This window comes from Emys orbicularis, chromosome 5 (assembly GCF_028017835.1).
Source record: "Emys orbicularis isolate rEmyOrb1 chromosome 5, rEmyOrb1.hap1, whole genome shotgun sequence".
In the NCBI taxonomy this organism is placed as follows: Eukaryota; Metazoa; Chordata; order Testudines; family Emydidae; genus Emys; species Emys orbicularis.
Genome location: NC_088687.1, coordinates 55,441,760 through 55,461,552, shown reverse-complemented (window position 1 = coordinate 55,461,552; position 19,793 = coordinate 55,441,760). Strand labels below are relative to the sequence as shown.

Genomic DNA, 19,793 nt, shown 5'->3' with positions numbered 1-19,793 from the left:
TGCAGTGCCCCAAAGTGCAATATCATCCACAATAAGGTGAATGTGGGATAAAGTACATGATAATTGAATGTTATATTGTGCCTCTTTCTTTACTCCAAATGTTTCCAAAGTCTTTGGCAAACACAAGAATGTAGAAAAGATGCTGGCCACTGGGTCTTAAATCTGCAGTTGCTACAACTGTTCCTTTATAACCTTGTGAGAGCTGCAGAAGTAAAAAAGTATAGAGTTCCACTTTTTTTTCTGTTAGCATACATTATTTGAGCTCATGAAGTGATGGACTGTATGTTTTTGACTAAGCTAATATTAACTTTGTCGTGTGGAGAAGTAGCAATAATTGGGATAGGAAGGTGAAGGGAGGGAGCAGAACCTATTTGAAACCTGCTCAGCGGAATTCCATTGAAATTCTGTGTACCATCCTGAGAGCTGGCAAAGGGACCACAAATGTGAGCAAGGATGATGGTGACCATAGACAGGAAAAACGTTGTGAGATAGTCATGAAAACACCTTGATCAAAAGTTCAGAAGCTTTTTAAATACTCTGGTTGCTATTTGGAGACTGAGGGGGGACATGATAGCAGTTTTCAGGTATCTAAAAGGGTGTCATAAGGAGGAGGGAGAAAACTTGTTCACCTTAGCCTCTAAGGATAGAACAAGAAGCAATGGGCTTAAACTGCAGCAAGGGAGGTCTAGGTTGGACATTAGGAAAAAGTTCCTAACTGTCAGGGTGGTTAAACACTGGAATAAATTGCCTAGGGAGGTTGTGGAATCTCCATCTCTGGAGATATTTAAGAGTAGGTTAGATAAATGTCTATCAGGGACGGTCTAGACAGTATTTGGTCCTGCCATGCGGGCAGGGGACTGGACTCGATGACCTCTCGAGGTCCCTTCCAGTCCTAGAATCTATGGAGAAACACTTTCTTCCTTGTGAACACTGGCATCAGCTCCCAATGTTTGTACAGGCAACTGTCCTCCTTAGTAACAGATAAGTAGAAGGAGACAGGCACACCAATTCTTCTAATTTCCGAAAAAACATGCTGTTCCTTAAAATCATTATCTGCATATTAACAGAGGGTAGGACAAATAAAAACACTTTTAGCTCATGAGAATCTTAATCCCTAACAACAACAACAAAACCGAGGAGTCCTTGTGGCACCTTAGAGACTAACAAATTTATTTGGGCATAAGCTTTTGTGGGCTAGAACCCACTTCATCAGATGTATGAAGTGAAAAATACAGGAGCAGGTAGAAATACATGAAAGGATGGGGATTGCTTTACCAAGTGTGAGGTCAGTCTAATGAGATAAATCAATTAACAGTAGGATACCAAGGGAGGAAAAATAACTTTTGAAGTGGTAAGAGAGTGGCCTATTACAGACAGTTGACAAGAAGGTGTGTGTAACTGTAGGGAGAAATTAGTATTGGGGAAATTGTTTAGGTTTCCACTCCCAGTCTTCCTCCTGAATAAAGACTGGGAGTTATTTTTCTTCCCTTGGTATCCTGTTGTTAATTGATTTATCTTGTTAGACTGACCTCACACTTGGTAAAGCAATCCCCATCCTTTCATGTGCTTATGCCCAAAATAAATTTGTTAGTCTCTAAGGTGCCACAAGGACTCCTTGGTTGTTGTTGTTTGCTGATACAGACTAACACTGAAACCAATCCCTAACAAGTCAACCCTATCATTTGCCTTTGAGGGGGGTAGGCAGGAAGGAAGATAGTATGCAGAAGTGCTTTGGTTCTGTTATCAAGTATCATAGAATATCAGGGTTGGAAGGGACCTCAGAAGGTCATCTAGTCCAACCCCCTGCTCAAAGCAGGACCAATCCCCAGACAGATTTTTGCCCCAGATCCCTAAATGGCCCCCTCAAGGATTGAACTCACAACCCTGGGTTTAGCAGGCCAATGCTCAAACCACTGAGCTATTCCTCCCAACTATTCCTCCCCCAAATTATGTGTTTGTTTATTCCACTTATATAAACATACTTGTGCACTAACTTTGGTGCTAAGGCTGACAGGAAGACTGCTACCAGATAAGATCAGTTCTCAAAAGTTCAAAATACTCAAGTTTATAACATTTTGTCCAACTAGCTAACTAATTCTCATCCGATTAAGAAAGGAAAATATTATCCCAATTTTGTAGGATCTTTTCTCATTTGGGGCGCATATCCAGGAATTCGACCTGATTTGGGGTCACTGGGAAACCAGAAATTTTCATAGCTTCCACCCAAAAGCATAAATCAGAACAAGTTTGCTCGCAAATTGGCCACAGGCTGAGCTGAATTTCAGATTTTGTAATAAAACCCCAAACCAGGCAAAGTTGAAATCCTAACTCTCCATGAGAATCTTCATACCCTTGCCAGAGTAATCTCTTCAGTCAAAACAAGGAGACTGTCAAATAATGATAATAGTTATCCTCATTTTACAGATGGGAAAACTGAGGAATTAAGTGATTTGCCCAAATTTGCAAAACTGGGATTAGAACTCCCATTGCCTAGCTCCATGGTCTTAACTACAGAGTCATGCTACCTCCCTGCCTATATAGCATTTTCAGATGGATATTTTTAAATGTAAACAACCACATTGGTAAATAATAGCAAATCACAGTAGAGTATGACTTATATATATTGCTAAAATATTTTAACTTTCTTCATCAATCAGGAAGAATCATAGATATAGATTTATCAGGAAATGTGAGAAGAAGGATAGCCCAGAGTTTGGGGTACTGGAATGGGATGTGGGAAACCCAGGCTCTATTCTCTGTTCTTCCACAGACTTCCTGTGTGACCTTGTACTTAGCCTCTTTGTGACTCGGGTCACCATCTGTAAAAAATAGGAGTCCCAGAAAAGAGACGTGTGCCACTGGGATAAAACTGCCCAGTGAAATAGCATGAAAATGATGCCCCTACAACCAAGTTGGCCATGGGATACACACACACACACAAAACACAATGTATAGAAAAGGATTCACTGGTCTTGGTACTGATTCTAAAACAGAGATAGCAACAAGGAGATTATAAAATGGACAGTCGTCTGTTCTTGGAACAGCACTGTAGGCTGTATAACACCATAGGAAATATAAATTAGCTTTATGGTTTTGGAACAGGTCTTATACTTTTGCTATAGCTACAGTGTTCAGATTGAAAACTTGGCTCTACAAAGTCCAACAGCTGGTGTAATGGTCCTGGTTAAGGCCTTTCCACGGTGCTATTACAGAGGAGCTAGGGTGAAATCCTGACTCTGTTGAAGTCAGTGGTAAAATTCTTGTTGACTTCAGTGGGGCCAGGAGAATAGCAAAGAGTAAATCTTAAAAAGTTGCCATTTTCCTTGCATTATTTAATATTTATAATTAGTATATGTAGTTAAAAATCTAGAAGACATTCTACATCAGACACCAGGAATGAAATGCATAACCTGTTGAAGTCAATGAAAAAATGCACATTGACTTCAGCAGGGATGGGATTTCACCCATGAAGTTTTCTGTTTTGGTAATTTTCTAGATCTGTATTGTGTATGTCTTCCGTGTAAATATTTAAGTTGCTCTTCTAGCTGCTCTTACAGTAGTTCATTGTATGTTGGAATTTCTTTTGTTAAAAAATGCTAAGAGATCCTTAGCTCAGGAATAATTTATTTTTGTCTTTACCAAGCTATAATTTAAATTGTTTCAACTATTAGGTAGGGAGAATAAATAGTGGTTTGGTGCTATTTTTTCACTAGAGTTGGTAAGGCAATGTTTTTTCATCAGAAAATGCCAATTTGTGAAAACCAAACTTTTTGTGGGAACATGTCAGTTTCAAGGAAAATTAAATCAAGAAAGGTTTCTTGATGAAATTTCTGGTGAGAGGAGACTCTGCCAGAATAGCCTGGTGGTCAAAGCACTCACCTGGGGTGGTTTGAATCAGCCAAAGCATGGACTTTAAACCTGGGTTTCCCACATCCCCGGTGAGTGCCCCACCTATTCTGGCATGGGTCTCTGCTTTTTTTCAAAAGGTTTCAGGCTCATTCCAATGCACAATGGAACATTTTTGAAATAGTGAAAATATTTGTTGAGTGGGAAAATAACTTCCCACCAAGCTCTAGTCATCACACCGTAGCAAATATATAAACAGCATAGGTCACCTTAGTTTTTGAATATTTGGGTGCAAATTTTCCCCAGGTTTCAAGCAGGAATGAGTTTACTGGTTTCCTCCTAATCCCCAGTGGGGATCTGAAAACACCACAGAATACAGTCATAGTGCATGATGTAGGAGACTAGCAAGGTGACAGTAGCAGGGTGTTGAAGAACAGGACTGAAGGAGGAGATTTTTCAAAGGCATAAATGGGAGTTAAGCATCCAATTTTACTGATTGCCAATGGAAGTTGGATACCTAACTCCTTTTAGTCTCCTTTGAAATTCCCAGCCAAGGTGTATTGACAAATCTTGGTGGGAAAGTTGGACTGCTGCCGTCAGCACCATTGTTATTTAATTAAAACATTTATGTAATTTCAGAGAGCTATACATAAACCATTGCAGTAAATTGCATTTTGTTAGACAGTGGCATTCTTTCCAAGGAGCCCAAGCTTATCAGTGTAATCACAGAAAACAATACAGTTTTGCTTTATCTGATTGTGTAAATGGAACCCATTTCAGTTGTTCCTCTCCAGTTATTAAATACTGCCAGAATGGTGTACTTCATCTATCAATGTTCCCATTCTTGGCTTGTCCCATCACAACAGCAGTACTGGGTTTTAATGACAGTGTGAAGGCTAGGGTTTGTTCATATTTAAATGCATTTTAAGTCTACAACCCTGCCACTTCAACAGAACTGCCACTCTTTCACTGTGATCAAACAGCACTTCAAAAACTAGTGTCTTCTTTGGGCCTGATCCCACATTCCAAACCCCCATTGCATTGATGGGTATTTATGGTGCATGAATGTTGTTTGATCAGGCCTTTTCTGAAATTTCCAAGATTTGAATATCTTGCTATGAGCATCACATCTTGACATTTCAGTTCAGTCAACTGAGTGGACAACCAGCACTTTACCTGAAGAAGGAAGAGGGAAAGGGGGGTGGAGAGCAATAGGCAGTGTCAGTTAGAAAGAAGATAGGTTTATGACAGAAAAAGAGAAGAGTAAAGAAGAAGAGAAAACAAGAAGGGAGCTGGGAAACAGAGGAGGCTGGAACAGGAAAAACTGGAGGGTAGATAAGGCAGGAGAGAGAACAGGAAATAGTGCCTGGTGCTGCACTCTTGGATGTGCACATGGATTAGACTGTACACTGCCAATCTGGAATGGAAACTGTCTCCGAATCCCTGATTAAACTCACTAACTCCCTTAGAAAATCCTCCATTCCAGCCCCACCAAATGTTCATGGCTTGGGTCTAGATCAGGGGTGGGCAAAATACGGCCCACAGGTCTAACATTTCAATACGGTCTAACTTTTCTGTCCGGCTCGCCATGACTAACATTTCTGTCTGGCCTCCTCTGCCCCCTCGCGATCGCTGCGTCCGGGCTGCTAAAAGTCCCGCGGCGCAACGGGGCGCTCAGGCATGCTGCCTGCCTGCTGTGGTCCCATGCTGCTTCAGGGAGTGGCCAGCTGCTGCTGGCATGTCTCTGCACGCCCCTGGTGGGGAGGAGGCGGCTCCGTGTACTGCCCCCACCCCCAGCACGGTCCTCACAGCTTCCATTGGCTGGAAACCGACCAACGGGAGCTGCGGGGGTGGTGCTTGCGGGCGCAGGCAGCGCACGGAGACCTGCTGCCCCTTCCCCCCAAGGGGTGTGCAGAGATGTGCCAGCAGCAGCCGGCCGCAGCCGCTTCCAGGAGCGGCATGGGGCCACAGCATGCAGGCAGGCAGCCTGCCTGAGCCCTGCTGTGCCGCCGGCTTGGAGCCACCTGTGGTAAGCGCCTCCCGGCCAGAGCCTGCACTCACACCCCAACCCCCTGCCCAGGTCAGAACTCCCTCCTGCACCCAAACTCCCTCCCAGACCCCACACCCCCTCCTGCACTCCAACACTCTGCAACAGCCCGGAACTCCCTCCTGCACCCCTTCCATTAATATAGTAGAAATGTGCGGCCCGTGACCACTTACCAAAATTCGTGGAGTAGCCCACCTGCAAAAATTATTGTCCACCCCCGGTCTAGATGGTCTTTGTAAATCAGTAGATCATATAGGCAGCAGGGTGGTTCATATTAGCTTACAATGGCTTTTTCTGCATTTGATACTGGCTAAGAGATTAAGGAAAGTTTTGTATTTATTGGTATTTCCGGTGACACATCTAAACATGAATCATTCATAGGGATGGTCTAGATCAGGGGTGGGCAAACTACAGCCCTCCCACACCCCAACCCCCTGCTTTGAGCCACCTGCCGCATCCTACGCCGCATCCTGCACCCCTCCTACAGCCTGCACTCCCTCCCGCACCCCAACCCCCTGCCTTGAGCCCCCTGCGGCACCCCTCCTGCACCCCAACCCCTGCCCTGAGCCCGCTTGTACACGCTGCACCCTAGCCCCTTACCCTGAGCCGACTTCCTGCACACTGCACCCCCTCCTACACCCCACACTCCCTCCCGCGCCCCAGCCCTACATCCATGGCCCTGCAAGGGAGGCAATTTCCCCACCCAGATGTGGCCCTCGGGCCAAAAAGTTTGCCCACCCATGGTCTAGATAATACTTAGTCCTGCCATGAGTGCAGCGGACTGGACTAGATGACTCTCGAGGTCCCTTCCAGTCCTATGATTCTATGATTCATAAGGTCTTTGATGCAGAAATTTACCCAGGTTGTTGTTCTATCACATCTTCTATTAGAAATACAGAAAAAACCTTCAGTTTTGGTTAAAATGTATACAGCTTTTACATGTTCCTTAATGTATCAACTTTATCATTAAACACTGGTTATCCCATTATTCCTTTGGATACTTCATTTGGACAGTCTGCCATTCCAGGTTCTACCATTCTGTTCCATTGATTCAGCAACAGACTTGACAGTCTGCATTATGGTTAATTATTTTGATCTTGTATAAATCCATATAGTGCCAAAAGCTGTGTGCAGCCTGTTACTAACAAATATGGCAAATAATTCAGAAAAGACAGAAGTGTTCAATAAATATTTCTGTTTTGTATTGGGGGGGGAAAAGATTATGTAGTCGTATCATATAGTGATGATAACGCTCTTTCCATTCCACTAATGTCTCAGGGGGATGTTAATCAGCAGCTAGTAAAGTAAGACATTTTTAAATCAGTAGGTCCAGATAACGTACATCTAAGAGTTTTGAAAGAGCTGGCCGAGGAGTTCACTGGACCGTCTTGTTGATTCTCTATAAATTTTGGAACACCAGGGAAGTTCCAGAAGAAAGCTAATGTTATGTCTATATTTAAAAAGGGTAAAACAGATGACCTAGGTAATCATAAGCCTGTCAGTCTGACATTATTCTAGGGCAAAATAGTGGAGTGACTGATACAGGATTCGATAAATAAAGAATTAAAGGGAGGTAATATAATTAATGCCAAAGACCATGGTTTGTAGAAAATAGATTGTGAAACTAACTTGATATCTTTTTTCTTGAGATTACAAGTTTGATTGATAAAGGTAAGAGTGTGGATGTAACATACTTAGGCTTCTGAAAGGTGCATGACATTTTGCTTAAAAACTTAGAAGGATATAGAAGTAACATGGCATACATTAAGCAGATTAAAAATTGGCTGGCTGATAGGTTTCAAAAGGCAATTGTTAACGAGGAATCATTGAGTGGGTGTGTTTCTTGTGGTGTCCTTCAGGGATCAGTTCTTGGTTCTACTCTACTTAACGTTTTTATCAGTGATCTAGAAAAAAAACATAAAATCATTGCCGATAAAGTGTGCAGTTGACACAAACATTGAGGGAGTGGTAAATAATGAAGAGAACAGGTTACAGATACAGAGCGATCTGGATTGCTTGGTAAACTGGGCACAAGCAACAATATGCATTTTAGTCTGTTCCTAGATGTATACATTCAACCAAAGAATATAGGCCACAGTTCCACGATGTGGGGCTCTATCCTGGGAAGCAGTCCTCTAAAAAAGACTTGCGAGTCATGGTGGATAATCAGCTGAACAGGAGTTCCTAGTATGCACTATGGCCAAAAGGGCTAATGTGATCCATGGATGCATAAGCAGGGGTGTGATATTTTGAGGATTACCCAGACCAGTAAGGAGTGTGTGCCCCGTAAGCTCGTGCTGCTCAGTAGCCTGCCCACAAGCACCCTGGCTTCCCCCAGCCTCGTTACTCCTTGCAAGGGGACACCAACAGCCCTTCCTGTCCCGAGTCTCCCCAAATCCGCCCTGCCAGAGTTTTTAACTGTCAGACACTCTGACTTTTCCCCTCTGGTTCATCACCCCCGAAAATGTAAAACCAGTCCCCCAGATACCAGCTTTCTTTGGCCCCCATGCTCCACACAGTTTGCACAACAGAGATCTCCTTGGCTTTATTTAATAGAAAAACCACAGATTAAGGGAGGGCAAACATATACAAGTTACACAGCAAATAAACATAAAGATGCAACTTCAGGCTTTACATTTCCATATTGGATAAAATCCCTTTTCTAATACAAGATAACTATTGCCTTTGAACAGTTTCTCCCCTAATTATAGTGGTGATCCGTCATTTCACTGACATCTTCCTGCTTAGAGGCTGCCTCTAAGTTTCTGGATGAAAAACTTCAGACAAAATCCTGCTTTTAAAAGGCTTTTTTCTCCTCCCCCCACACCCCCATCCTTGGAGATTCATGTTTATTCAGTGTGTGGAACCCCCTCTTGATTCCACAGTTGGAATGTCTCCATGTCTTTCCTTTAACTCTAATGGCCCATCCTTGTCTTTTCCTGGCTAGACAATGGGTCATTACTTGGAGTTGGTTGCATATAAACACCTGGCTTGGGAAGCACTCCTCCCTGTCTGATTGCTCCCTGTCCTGATGTGAGTGGAGACAAAGTTTCTGAGCCCAGTTCTCTATATACACAAATACATACATTCATAACCATAGCCTGCATACATAGCTCATAATGATTATCAAGTTTAGAACATTACAAGCTTTCACAATAGACCTTACTTGACGTATTTTATAGCACAATAATGTTGTATACAGTTGATTGACTGTTTATTCTTTGGGGTTCAATCCCTGTTCGCCCCTTGGGGTGTCTGGATCCTGATTGTTACCAAGGGAATTTCAAGTAGGAGTAGAGAGGTTATTTTACCTTTGTATTTGTCACTGATGTGACCCACTGCAGGAATACTGTGTCCAGTTCTGGTGTCCACACTTCAGGAAAGATGTTGATAAATTGGAGAGGGTTCAGAGAAGAGCCACGAGAATGATTAAAGGATTAGAAAGCGTGCCTAATAGTGATTGATTCAAGGAGTTCAATCTATTTATCTTAACAAAGAGAAGATTAAGGGGTGACTTGATTACAGTCTGTAAGTACTTACCTTGGGAACAAATATTAAATAATCGGCTCTTCAGGCTAGCAGAGAAAGGTGATCCAATGGCTGGAAGATGAAGCTGGAAATTCAGATTGGGAATAAGGCATAGATTTTAGACTTAGAGCACCCTTGGATGGCTTGATGGATCCTCAGTGTGGTAAGTCTCAAGTAAAACAACCTGAAATAAAATCATATAGAAAGAGAATTATAGGGTTGAAGAGGTATTCACAGCCCCAGGTGTCTCTGATTAATGAGCATCATCCTCTTCATCTTAAAAAACAACATTGCATCTCAACTCAGCTATGAAATAAATCTTATTTGTGCTTTTTGAAACCCTCTTCTCTGCTCTTTGGCACGTATTCAGAAGTGCTCTGAGACAGCATGGGTTGTTGTGCTGATGACATACTGAGAATCAAGGGTTAGGGGGAAATTCCCTCATGTAAGCTAAGGCCAAAATGGGACAGTTTGATCATTTCAATTTCTGGCAGTGAAATTCAAGAGATACATTCAAGAATTGTGTTTCAGTCAATGTACATTGAAGTTCACAACTCCGTCTCAAAGGAACTTTTCTAAGTTTCAATATGTTTGTCAAAGACAATTGTAGAGAGTAATACACTTCTCCTTTGGAGTTGGTGATGCAATAGCAGATTGGTAACTATAAACTAAGATACATTTACAGACTTAATAACTTTGCAGTGTTTTAAATTGCATCTTTATTTATCTAGAGCTGGTTTCTCCTGTCTACCCAGTTACTTTCTGCTATGAAATTAAAGCAGCTCAGAGATTTACATTAAAGAATTCTTCCCATATAATGACAATCTCTTCTGGTACAAGCCTGGGGGAAGGCAACTGTGCCATCCAGTGAAGGAGAAAGTAGGGGGTGGAGAGGGAAGGGGAAAGGAGCTTATTTGGGGAGGTGTGGGGGCATGGCAGAATGAGGCTGCGCTACACCTGAGTCTCTGCTGATGGGAACTTCTGAGCAGACTGTAAGTAAAATCTGTCCTCTGCAGCTCTAATTTACACTGGGCTGGACAGCAGCATTCAGCACCCGCCATCCCTTTCCACTATACCTGTGAATCAAGCTCCTGCCTTTTCCACAGGGTTTAACATTTCAACTGAATTCCTGAACAATTTAGAATCTATATATAATTCAGAGCCCAAATCAGAAAGTATTGTTTGTTTTTAATGCCATTCAAGCTCAAGAAGGGCACCTATGCTGGCTATGTAGCATGCTCATTTTTTCAAGGAAAGCTCAGCCTTCTAAGTAAGCAAAAAACAAAACAAACAAAAGACAAAATAGAATCTTAAAAGATCCATAGCTTGGAAAACTGATGCTGCTCAGTAATAGGTGAGGAGAGTTGGCATAAAAGAATGCCTTGCTCTGAAGTCAATGGGAGTTTTTCTTTTGATGTCAGTGGGCTTTGGATAAGGTCTTTAGTTTTTCTTATCTGCCTGACTCATGTCCAGTCACCTTGGGAAGAACTTGACCCTTCTCCTACATCACTGACGTCATTTCAGGGAGCCATAGCACCAGGAGCTGAGCGGAATCCAGGACTTCTGGCTTTGAAAAGGGGTGAGTGGGATAAATACAGAATATCTAATCTGGCATTCCGTGGCCACTAGTGCATGTGTACTTATACCTCAGAATACCGAGGTGCTGTGTTATCCAGGTGTAAACCCCACAAGGTTTCAATGAGCCAACAAGCTACAATGGGAGTGGATGCAGTATTCCAAAGTTATTACATTTCAGACAGAGGAATTAAAATACCATCGAGTTAAGTGTAAGGCTTTGCTTCACTCAGCCAGTTACATTTGCTTTAGCAGAGGAGACTGAAATCTGCATTGCAAGGCGTTAGTTCTGCAATTGGCAACTTCATTAAAACAGCCTTAGGACACTAGGGCTCTGTCTACACTACAGTCTATGTCCACAAAACTTATGTTGCTCAGGAGTGTGAATATCCCACCGCTCCCTGAGCGACATAAGTTACATTTGCATAAGTGCTCATGTGCACAGCGCTATGTTGGCAGGAGAGCTTCTCCCGCTGACATAGTTTCTGCCATTCATGGAGGTTCTTTACTTTTATGCCGATGGGAGACCTCTCTCCTGTTGGCATAGAGCATCTTCACCAGACGCACTGCAGCGGCACAGCTGCACCACTGCAGCACTGTACATATAGACATGGCCTAGAGAGTTTACAGTGGCAGTACCACCGCTATAAGCTCTCTATGTAGCCGCTCTAAGCCAACAGGAGAGAGTTCTCCCATCAGCTTAACTACTCCAGCTCCCACGAGAAGCGATAGCTGTGTTGGTGGGATAGGCTCTCCCACTGACATAGCACTGTCCACACTGGCACTTATGTCACACGGGGAGGCGGTTTATTCACAGCTCTGAGCGACATAAGTTATGCCAACATAAGCTGTAGGCAGGGCCGCCGAGAGCGGGTTCGGGCCCCGGTGAAAAAAATTTTTCGGGCCCCCCAGCAAGGGCGGACCGGCTAAACAGGGCCGATGAGAGGGGGGGACCGCCAGGCCCCGGTAATTTGTACCGGCTTCCCCCCCCCGCCCTCGTCGGCCCTGGCTGTAGGGTTGACATAGCCTCCGTAGCATCTGTCTGAGAAAATAGCTGCCTGTGATAAAGTTTTTGAAGTTAAAGGTATGTTTTGATACTCTTGATATGGTGCCAACTTATCTGACAGTGTATTTGGGCACTATCCTCCTGCCCTCAGCTTTGAAAGTGTATCTCCTAGTGTCAGGTATTGAGCAGATTTATGAGATACCACTAATTCCTTGGAGTAGAAGTTCCAGAGCATCAGCAATTCATAGTGGGGGGAGGGATAGTTCAGTGGTTTGAGCCTTGGCCTGCTAAACCCAGGATTGTGAGTTCAGTCCTTGAGGGGGGCCACATAGGGGTCTAGGGTAAAATCAGTACTTGGTTCTGCTAGTGAAGGTAGGGGGCTGGACTTGATGACCTTTCAAGGTCCCTTCCAGTTCTATGAGATAAGTATATCTCCATATATTAAAGGATACTGTGGGCTGAAGTGACTCCTGATATGAAGAGATTAACCATTGATTGTGCTTTTCAGTATATCAAAGAATAAATGTACAGTGGGGCATTGTATCTTTTAAACAACAGAACAAATGGCTTTTATATATATATTCCTGTTGATTCATGCACATAAATCCTATTAATGCTAATGGGAGCTATACAGACATCAATAAAAGAACAGAACACAGCCACTGAGGCACAGAGCAAAAAACAGAGTAGAACATACTAAATAAATAAAGAGGTCACATTCCTGGAATTATAACATGCAAATCACTTCACCCACACTCACCTAAAATAAATTAAAAGAATGTGGTACTTTTACTGTAGGAGGTGTTTGTCCGTTCTTGAGAATGAAGTTCTTCTGCCATAGAAAAACTAAAGTGTAGGCAGTGCAAACTGACCCACTGGTGTACTTCAGCTCTGTTCTGGTTGGACCATTTCCAAGGAAAAACATACTCTAGTCTCTGTCTTCAGCCTTTCTGCTGAGATTGAAAAGTAGAGCCAATTATGAAGATGGTGGTGAGATATCCAGGAGAGACTAGCTCAGATGTAAGTTTGGATGGAGAGAGATTGGTCAGAAGTAGGAATGTAGGTCTGTGATTCACTGGCATGAAGATGGTAATTGAAACCATCAGGTCACCAGCAGATGAAGTCACCCAGAGATAGAGAGGAGGGAGCCAAGGAAGATGTGTGGGGTTCCTATGGAGATTATGCGAAGGGAAGAGAAATGAAAAGGCAACATGCTCCAAAAGAATGTAGAGTATGTTAAAGCAAAGCAAAATGCATTGTGTCCTGCACAATAGAGATATATTGAAGTTACCATCCTCAAAACAGAAAGAGAGATTGACATCAGGTTGAACAGATGCAGAATGTAGAATTCTCTATATAAATCTATGGGCAGGTCTTCACTACTGGGGGGGGGGGGTCGATTTAAGATACTCAAATTCAGCTACGCGAATAGCGTAGCTGAATTCGACGTATCGGAGCCGACTTACTGTGAGGACGTCCTGTGAGAACGGCGGCAAAATCGACCTCCGCGGCTCCCAGTCAACGGCGCTTACTCCCACCTCCGCTGGTGGAGTAAGAGCGTCGATTCGGGGATCAATTGTCGCGTCCCGACGAGACGCGATAATTCGATCCCCGAGAGATCGATTTCTACCCGCCGATTCAGGCGGGTAGTGTAGACCTAGCCTGAGTCACACCACAGGCTAAATCAGCATAACTTACTGTGTCAGCTTAATTTCTTAATAGTTTCTGTATAAATTTAGACTCAGATGTTTTCTCTTTCATTAAGTGCCATTCATAGGCACTTGAAAGCACTAGACCAAGGAAAGGAGGTAATTTAGGGCATTTCATACTGAAATGAGTAATAGCATTAAGGGCCCTGTCTTGCTCTCATTAAAGTCAATGGGAGTTTGGGCCTTTACCTTTTACTGTTTAGAATAGTTTTGGGATTCCCTTTTACCCATTGCTGTAAAGTATAGAGTTGAATGCCCAAAGGGAAGGGAAAATGGAGCATTTAATTATTTCTTTGGATTTTTCAAGCATAATTATTTTGTGACAAATTTGGCTAGCCCCTTTGTGGTACCCAGCCATAATTTCAATCTTTGCCTCCCTTTAGTGCTGGGCCTAACACCTCTGTGAGTATTAGTCTAATAATTGTTTGATGCACTGTAGTTGTAGTGGTGTCAGTCCCAGGGTATAAGAGAGACGAGGTGGGTGAAGTAATAACTTGTATTGGACCAACTAAGGCCAGGTCTACACCCAGCCGCTAGTTCGGCGGCTGGGAATCGAAGTTCTGGGTTCGATTTATCGCGTCTGGTCTGGACGCGATAAATCGATCCCGGAAGCGCTCGCCGTCGACTGCGGTACTCCAGCTCGGCGAGAGGAGTACCGCGGAGTCGACGGGGAGCCTGCCTGCCGCGTGTGGACCGCGTCTGAACCGCGGTAAGTTCGAACTAAGGTATGTTGACTTCAGCTACGTTATTCACGTAGCTGAAGTTGCGTACCTTAGTTCGAATTTGGGGGTTAGTGTAGACCAGGCCTAAGATATTACCTTACCCACCTTGTCTCTAATAAGGCAATAAGGAAACAGGGACTTGGCTTTGCTATCCATCTGCACAAGCCAGCTGCAAACGGGAGTGCATGCTGCACTTTTCTAAGGGATGGTGCAACAGCTGCAGTCTTTTCACCCCACTCAGGGTAGTGCCATAATGGTCTTGTATTTTCTTTTCAGTATCTTCTTTCATGATAAATGACGTACCAGTGGCAGGTGTGGCAGAAAAATGCTCCAGTGCAATCTGACACATCTAGCTGTTCTTGACCATCCAGCCATTTCCCTTGAAACTGCTGTCAGGATAATTGTAATCTCTGGTGATAGCAAAAGAGCTAATTCCATTTATAACTGTATCAGTTATGCTTGTCCAAGGGAAAGCCCTTACCAGGAGTCTTGAGCACATGCAAATATAACTTTAATGGGGTTGAAGGGTTTAGCTAAAGTGTCCGTATTACATATTCCACTTACATAGACGATATCTTGAATAGCTACCAACTTTACAACTGAAAAGTTTAAAAGTCATTTGCAGGTATCCTTACTGCTCTAATACAGGGACTACACAACTTTTAAAGACTCAGAAGAACCTCACTGTAGTACAAATTAACCCACAGTTGATTTGACTGAACAAGGTACAATGTCCTTGACCTTTGAATTAAAGATATCAGTATTTATTTAGCTTATAAGGTTGAGTTAACAGTGCTGCTGAGTTAAATTTGTTCTAATTATTTTTAAAGAGCCAAAAACATAAAAAATAATTGAATTGTTTCAAAAAGATCACATGTACAAGAAGCAGATAGTGAAGCTGGAGTGGACTAAAAAAATGTAAGCACCAGAGAGACACCACTTTGCCTGGTGTCACATTGTGACACAGTGTTCTTGTTTTCCTTTCCTAAGCCGTACATTTATTCATTTATTTCACTACATATCAATTCATGTGTTTGTCTTAGTCACAGTCCAGCTCATTTCATTTTTATTAAGAGCCTCTAACCTGTGAATGCCACTTACACACTTTTAAAGCTTTTAAAAAAATAATAGATAGCAAGTTAGCTAGTTCATTGTGCTTCCCATTTGAGTGCAGAACAGAGTAAAATGTTTGGAATTATTTAGCATAAATCCGCCAAATCAATTGGCCATGTTTAGTGTCTCTTTGTTGTCAGAATACCTAAGTATTGGCTTTCTTTGCTATTTAAATGCTATTCTATTTGTTCCTAACTTCCCCTGTTTAACAGCAGACAAACCCAGGGAGCACTGAATGAGTCGGATGATCCTGAGACAGGCTGTCTAACTGATAACAAGCCAACTTCTCGTCACTTCTATCCTGTCGCCTTGCTGCTTGTCAGCTCACACTTGCTGGTTGTGTGGCTTATCTTAAGTCTTGCTTTACTATTAGCCAAATATCAATAAACTTCACTTGTGTTCCTTTCTTTTCTACAAACAGCAACAAACTAACTTAAAAATAAAGGAATTATGCTGTAATATTTCTACATTTTCAGACCCACAGGATTTGTCTATAGGATACAAATGTCTAAACTGTATAGTGCTTTCATTTATTTTTTCTGAAATCTAAAGAGTATACTATGCATTAAGTGAGTTAATTTCCTCTTTTTGTTCATGACAAAGTTTTCCCACTTTAACTAGCTCAAAGAAAGATCATATATATATATATATTAGTGTCTCTATATCGGACAAATTACAGGATCCTGAAAGCTTGAACCCCACCCCCCGGTTTCCAAACTCCTATTCAGTCTATCAATTAAAAAGGTCAAAAGTGATTTTGCACAATACAAACTAACCCTGAGCCAAGAATAATGGATGGGACAGTTTGTCGGATTAATTTTCATTGTGCTACTTTCATTGTTGTTTATTCGCTGATGGAATTTTCTGTTTTGTTTAACAAATAGGTTATGTTACTACATTGCTTCAACTAACCTTTTCTGTCAAGTAACTATATGGCGGTAGAATGAGTTCTGTTTTGTAATTAAATTAACCTGTTTGTAACTGTTGCTTTGGTTGCGTTTGCTGCTTTTGCTTTCAAGACACCTTTATATTCTTTTTAACTAAGTCTTGTTTGTGTCTTGATGCACCACTTTGGCACTTGTGACTTTTGTACTGTATGTGAACAAGCATCCTTCCTTTGTAAAGAAGAGAGTTGGGTTAGGCTGTTTGGAAAGGCATTTTATCTTTTTTTCATTGCAAAGCTAAACATACTGAAATAAACTAGATATGAAAATTTCCTTTACAAATCTATAGGGCCAGACTTAATAAAATGCCTTACTCCTAGAACCTGCATATTTAGGGCTACATGTAGACTTTAACATGTACAGTAAAAAGTATAGGAATATTGTGAAGGATTTAAAAGGCAAGTATATTTCTAAAGTTAGCGTGAAAATGTAAAATTAAATAAATTATTTAAAAAAATTTACTAAACTTTAATTAAACCTTAAGGGGAAATATAAAATTCTCATCATCTATTTCTGAGGGCAATAACTGTATTGGGGCTGGCCTTGGATTTAATTTTGTAAGATGTATCATCACTTGTGGAAAAAAAATGTAGAGTTGAATCTTTTGTTATTTTTACTTCAACTGTTGCTGAAACTCTGCAATGAAGAAATAAAACATATTTATTTATTCTGTGTTTCATGAAGTTGTACTTTTTCCCCTTTCACCAGAGAAGGATGCCGCATAGAGAATGTACTGAAGAATATCAAATGCAGAAAGTATGCATTCAACATGATACAGCTGATGGCTTTCCCAAAGTACTACAGACCACCAGAGGGGACATATGGAAAAACTGATACCTAAGTTTATAATGTAATAAGAAACACACATCTGTGCTAATTAGATAATATAAAAATTGCTGTTTGTGTGTCATGAATTGGGAGTGTGTAACAAAACTAGGAGTTATCTTGGTCAGCTATCAGTGGATCTATTTTAAATTAAAGTAACTGTAGTCCGTTACTATGAAAGAAAACCTCAATTATTGTCTGATTAATGCTTGAGTGTTCTCAAAACCAAGTATATACAGCCCTCAATGCTAGGCTGTAATTTAACCAGATTCCGTAAAGTAGTGGAGTTGGGCCTCATAAGTAGCTTGATGGAAGACCAAAAAGGAAAATGCAGATTGCTGCAGGAATTGATGTTAGTGTGTCCATAGGGGGGCATTGTGAGTCTGTACTGGTGCTATACCTGAGTACTGTGTGTGAAGTGGCAGCATCCTGCTGGAGGTGATGTCTTCTGCGTCAGGCGTAAAACAGAGATCTTGGTCCCTTGTGGTCAAAGACCACCTTGCATTCTTTGCAAGGCATGTTAATCTCGGTCTGTTGGCCAAATTTAAATTTGGTAATTACATTCTGCTTCTCTAGAGAAGCTTGGTAATTGCAGATTGTAATTTGAAGTTTGGTAATTACATAATGTAATTTTAGTAACTACAGTTTGTAATTTGGTAATTGCATTCTGCCTCTCTGCAGTTTCGGTTGGATGTATTATGCTTGGCATTCTGTGCTAGAGTCAAATCCTACTCATTTTATTTATTTGTTAGTCTCAGTAGAGTCAGAGGGATTACTAGTGTGAGTAAAGTGACCCACATTTGCCCCTTAGACTTTACTGAGTGTTTCTATGCTTCATTTTGGTATTGGGTGATGTGATTCCTATGTATTAGAGGCAACATAGCTCTTTAGGATGGAATTACTTACATGTACAGTATTGTTAATTTTTATACAGCACAAAGCCCAACATAAGCATAATAATGAGGGTAAATACTCCTTAATCTGCTACATTGTGGCTAGTTAGCTGATTTTCTATCACATGTATAATGCAATATGTAGGCAAAGGATACTCTTCAGCCTTAAGTGTGAAATTTAGTGCTTTTGCCAGCTTGTGTCACTCCTAAATTTATCTTCTAGACATCACAGGGTTTTTAATCACATCTGTTTATTATATTCCACCCCAACAAAACAAAACACAAAATCACTCAATGATGACTGACGTTTGTATAGCACCTTCATGTTGGAGATAAAATATTTAGGGCAGGAAGTTAAGAATTTTATCCGAGTAAAACGACATTAGAAATTTAAGATACCATATGCCACGTGTAATTACCAAAATCAGAATTTGGCCAAGACAGAGTGGTTAACACACCCACCCCTGCTGGTATAGAAAGTCACAGAAGTACTGGGGCATAATGAACTCTAAAATGCTCCTTTCAATCCATTGGGATACGTTGTGTAAATGTGTATTTGTACTAATAAAATATATATTTAAGACTGTAATTCCGCAAACATGCACATATAACGAGGAAAATGAGCAGTCATGTGAGTAAAATTTACACGTGTTCCTAAATGTTTGAAAGATCAGGCCTTTGAATAATTATTAAACATATGGGGTGAAATCCTGGCCCCAACTCCCATTGACTTCAGTGGGGCCAGGATTTCACCCATGCTACAAACGTTCTCAGTGAATTTGGAACAGCTTGTTCAAAGCAGGTAATACTGACATTTAAATAATATTTGGGTACTTTTATGATTTACTCATACGTATGATTTCTTTGGCACTGTCTTGGTCGATCATTGGATATGTATTTAGATTTTTCTTTTATTATATACACCTCTACCCCGATATAACGCGACCCGATATAACACGAATTCAGATATAATGCGGTAAAGCAGCGCTCCGGGGGGGGGGGGGGGGCGGGGTTGCGCACTCTGGCGGATCAAAGCAAGTTCACCTATAACACGGTAAGATTTTTTGGCTCCTGCCAGCATTATATCGAGGTAGAGGTGTATTAAATACCCAATAGACCACAAAGAGCCTTTTGCAGTTGTCACAGCATCTTCCATAAATACACTACGGAGATAAAATCAGTCAGATGTGAACTGAAGGGCTTGCATTCCTTTCAATACTATATAATTTACTAATGGAGTTAGCCATTGCATTCTAACTTATAAATCAGTATTTGTATATGGATTTTTAACCATTACAGAACTGAGCCATATAAAGTCTTAATTCAGATTTATTGAACCAAAGTCTTCCTAGGAATGTTACAATCTATCCTGTCAGTCTAGCTGCCACATTTGCTGTGATCTCAACATTCTTTTTGTTATGTTTACAGTTTAAAAAAAAGTTACTGAATATATACATTGGGGCTTGAGCCTGCATTTCTCATGCATCTCCATAAAACAATCCTATAGAATTTACTGGAGAATATAAGCTTTTTATAGTATTTTTAAACCAATCTGCAAATTTCTATGGCAGGGGTATCATTCTCT

At 41.5% G+C, this 19,793-nt stretch overlaps 1 protein-coding gene across 8 annotated transcripts in view; it reads left to right on the top strand.

The window, feature by feature from the left end:
- The window catches only part of INPP4B (inositol polyphosphate-4-phosphatase type II B), a 305,271-nt gene extending 287,940 nt beyond the window's left edge, over positions 1 to 17,331 (top strand). For 5 of the 8 annotated variants that reach the window (XM_065404687.1, XM_065404692.1, XM_065404693.1 and 2 more), the window contains one exon: positions 17,199 to 17,331. In XM_065404687.1, coding sequence (XP_065260759.1) covers positions 17,199 to 17,331 — 133 coding nt within the window. Of the gene's footprint in view, positions 1 to 15,758; positions 15,934 to 17,174 lie in introns of those variants that run through there. The other 3 variants (XM_065404689.1, XM_065404690.1, XM_065404686.1) reach the window with 3 other exon arrangements.
- Positions 17,332 to 19,793: the final 2,462 nt, after the last annotated feature.